The sequence below is a fragment of the Oncorhynchus mykiss genome, chromosome 31 (genome assembly GCF_013265735.2).
Source record: "Oncorhynchus mykiss isolate Arlee chromosome 31, USDA_OmykA_1.1, whole genome shotgun sequence".
In the NCBI taxonomy this organism is placed as follows: Eukaryota; Metazoa; Chordata; class Actinopteri; order Salmoniformes; family Salmonidae; genus Oncorhynchus; species Oncorhynchus mykiss.
Window position 1 is genome coordinate 25,612,516 of NC_050571.1, and position 4,107 is coordinate 25,616,622.

A 4,107-nucleotide genomic window follows, 5' to 3' on the forward strand; every position below is an offset into this window, starting at 1 on the left:
CCTCTTGGCTGCATCTCTGATCAGTCTTCTCCTTGTATGAGCTGAAAGTTTAGAAGGACGGCCAGGTCTTGGTAGATTTGCAGTGGTCTGATACTCCTTCCATTTCAATATTATCGCTTGCACAGTGCTCCTTGGGATGTTTAAAGCTTGGGAAATCTTTTTGTATCCAAATCCGGCTTTAAACTTCTTCACAACAGTATCTCGGACCTGCCTGGTGTGTTCCTTGTTCTTCATGATGCTCTCTGCGCTTTTAACGGACCTCTGAGACAGTCACAGTGCAGGTGCATTCATACGGAGACTTGATTACACACAGGTGGATTGTATTTATCATCATTAGTCATTTAGGTCAATATTGGATCATTCAGAGATCCTCACTGAACTTCTGGAGAGAGTTTGCTGCACTGAAAGTAAAGGGGCTGAATAATTTTGCACGCCCAATTTTTCAGTTTTTGATTTGTTAAAAAAGTTTGAAATATCCAATAAATGTCGTTCCACTTCATGATTGTGTCCCACTTGTTGTTGATTCTTCACAAAAAATACAGTTTTATATCTTTATGTTTGAAGCCTGAAATGTGGCAAAAGGTCGCAAAGTTCAAGGGGGCCGAATACTTTCGCAAGGCACTGTATACAGTGGTGCATTCTGCTGAGGAAAATAGAGAAAATGCAACAGTAACAAAGAGATCTTGGAATGAAGGCACTCTGAGAAGAGGCTGGAAAGAACAGAATAGAGGCAGTTTGAACGGTAGTTGAAATTCAACCTGGCACCATTAAGCAATTAGGCACGGGTGTGTGGTATATGGCTAATTTAGCCCTTAGCCATGGCGTCCTTATGCACAACGCAATGCAGAGACGTGGTATATTGACCATATACCACAAACCCCCTTATTGCTATTATAAACTTGTTACCAACGTAATTGGAACAATAAAAAATATTTTTTTGGTCATACCTGTGGTATATGGTCTGATATACCATGACTTTCAGCCAATCAGCATTCAGTGCTCAAACCACCCAAACTTCTATTTAAGAATGATGGAGGCCTGCAGATCTGCCTTCCCCAGATCTGTTCCTCGACAGAATAATGTCTCTGAAAGTGTTGAATACTTATGTAAATAAGGTATTTCTGTTTTACATTTTTCATAAATTTGCAAACAATGCTAAAAACCTGTTTTCACTTTGTCATTATGGATTATTGTGAGTAGATTGATGAGGGTAAAATATATTTAATACATTTTGGAATAAGGCTGTAACGTAACAGAATGTGGAAAAGGGGAATGGGTCTGAATACTTTCCGAATGCACTGTATATGAATGCAGCTACCAATACACTGAAACCAATGGATGCAGTTCATCACAGCGCACAACACTTTATTACGGGCGACAGGTTGAGGACACATCACTACATTCTGCATCAGAAAGTAGGCTGGCCTTCTTTGAAGTGTCATAGATCGATGCATTGCTCTCTTTTTGTTTATAAAGCTCTTTTACAAAAACTCCCGCCTCACCTGACATCATTCATAACCTTTAGATGTATAAATGACCATACACGATCTCAGGGATTGCGACTTCTGGAGATTCCTTCGGTCTCTACAGTTAGGTAAATCCGTTGTAGTTTTTCCCCCCACCTTTCTTGTGGAATAAACTAAAACTCTTGAAAAGTGGATGAACTGGTGCCTCTGGGGCATTTACGATGGCTGATTGAGGACCGTTTTAATGAAACGTGTTTGTTTTTTAATGACTGGGTTGTGTATCTCTTTCGTGCTTTTCATATTGTATTGATGTGTATAATTGTTTTATCTGTAAAAGAGACCTTGGTCTCAGCATGAGTCCTTGTCAAAATAATGGTTAAAGGTTGGGAACCATTGATGTATTGAGTGACAGGCCTAATCAACAGTGTCATAGCATCAACTCACCTTCACTAGCAGAGAAAACAGTCAGTAGGATCCAGAGGAGCATGACCTACATGGGATACAGTATAAAATGTTAATTATTCGAGATCGGTCATTTGCGAAACGCAGTCAACTGCGTGCAGTTGGTGGAAAAGGAGTTGTAGGTTGAATGTGTTGTGAATGTCCGATTAATTTATTCTTGAAGCGTCATTCCGACGTTTGTTGAGCATATGACCGTACATAATATATGATTTGCCTCAATACTGGAAAGTTCAACAAATACACATATAGCTTCATTTGATTTTAAACCCAATTTGTGTACAGTTTCAGTAATCTTTGTGAATAGCTAAGACATTCAGAACCGTATTCAGAACCTATCCAACAGTAACAAACAAAAAAAATGTGCGCACATTACGTGATTGAATATGCCAATCAACTCCAGCCCAATGTACAAATTCTTCTCGATTCCGCCAGGGTTTTCAAACTTGTCTTTCTGATTCCACGGTATCTGTCGAATTGGAGAGTCAATGTCCCGTTTGTTTCCTACATTCCATAACCAAGACCCAGTACAGAGCCTACGTAGCCTGAACAACCACTTGTGGTCGCTGTTTACTTGTCTATGACTGTCGCGTGCGTTTCACCCGGCCTTCTCCCTTTTCCAGTTTTTTTTCTGCATAAAAATGTCTCAGTTTTCACCCCACGCGGTAGGTGGCGGCAATATACCGTTTTTGTTTGTAGTCCGCCAATAAAAACTCAGAGAAGAAGGAGCTACCTTCCAGATTGCATCCGCATCAGAGCTGAGTGGAACACGGTTAAAATTCCTGCAACACAGAACTTCAGCGAAGCGATCAACATGCCTATGTTTTTGGTAAATACTAACGTGGCCAAGAGTGACATTCCGCCTGCACTGTTGTCTGAGGCCACAGAGGAACTGGCCAAGGCGATGGGCAAACCTGTGCAGGTGAGTCTTCCAAACTTGGCACAGCAATGCTTTTTTTGCCCCAGTTGTAGATGGCTAGCTAGTTGCTTTGATGCTGACGCATTTTTCTGCACCGAAAATTACATCGCAGGGTACCCCCTTTTGTTTCCCTTGAGAGACCTCTTCAGTCTTTACCTATCCATAACAGAACCGTTATACAACTGGGCATGAGCATAGTGTAGTATTCCAAAAATAGAACAGGCTTTACAGTGCTGCAGGTCTGCTGTACTTTGACAGGTCCAGGACAGAAATACTGTAACACACAATCCAACAACTAGTTATTATTTATTACAAATTTACATGAACAACCATGACAGTGAAATTTGAGTTTTCCTCATGCCTTTCAAACACGATTGTTCCAGCTCCCACTGACTGTATGCCCTGTGCTCTGTTTGTGTGTCTCTCTCAGTACCTTGCTGTGCACATCATCCCAGACCAGTTGATGATGTTTGGAGGGAAAGGAGACCCTTGTGCTCTCTGCTCCCTTCACAGCATTGGAAAGATCGAAGGAGCTCAGAAACAATACTCTAAACTACTGTGTGGACTGCTCAACAAACACCTGGGCATCTCCCCCGACAGGTAATGGACACACACATACATTTGAAGTGTTAATGCAGTATATTAACCCATTTCTCGTGTCTGTGTCAGGATCTACGTCAACTTCTTTGACGTGGAGGCAGCGAACGTAGCCTGGAACAACTCTACCTTCGGCTGATCAGGGGATCTGAACTTCAATGGGAGCTGACCCTTCCTTTCCCCCACACCTTAATAACGGTAGTACAGCATTAGAGTAGGCTGTGGAGAGACCAGCAGAGATGCCCAGTTTCTGGGCTGATGTAGAGCAGCATTGATAAATGAACCCTTGCTTTATGCAGACCCTTGGTTTGTACTGGACCCTTGGCTTTGATGTTCCAATAAAGTGATTCTCATTGATCACAACTTGTTCTGTTTTCCCTTTATCTTTAACTTACTGGATACTTTGCATTGACATGCATGAAGCAGTTCAACATTACCTCAGACTATCGTGTTAAATTATTAGGTAAAGTTCAAGGTATAGTTGATAGCCTCCTAGCCTAATGTAAACCACTCTGCGCTGGTGGAGTGATTTGCTAGGTGTGTATATTTGCCTTTTGTACATATGCAAATAATTGGACTTGGTATATCATTGAATGTATGGTATAGAGTGCCCATGACACTTGATGTTTGCCATGCAGCCCATGTCCACCAATAGAGGACAGCAAT

At 41.6% G+C, this 4,107-nt stretch overlaps 1 protein-coding gene across 1 annotated transcript; it reads left to right on the top strand.

Annotated features, from left to right (window-relative positions):
* Window positions 1–2,676: 2,676 nt before the first annotated feature.
* Window positions 2,677–3,800, top strand: mif (macrophage migration inhibitory factor). Its single transcript, NM_001124581.1, is given in 3 exon segments — window positions 2,677–2,847; window positions 3,275–3,444; window positions 3,514–3,800. Coding segments are annotated over 3 exon segments (345 nt in total). The 5' UTR covers window positions 2,677–2,739; the 3' UTR covers window positions 3,581–3,800.
* The last annotated feature ends 307 nt before the right edge of the window (window positions 3,801–4,107 follow it).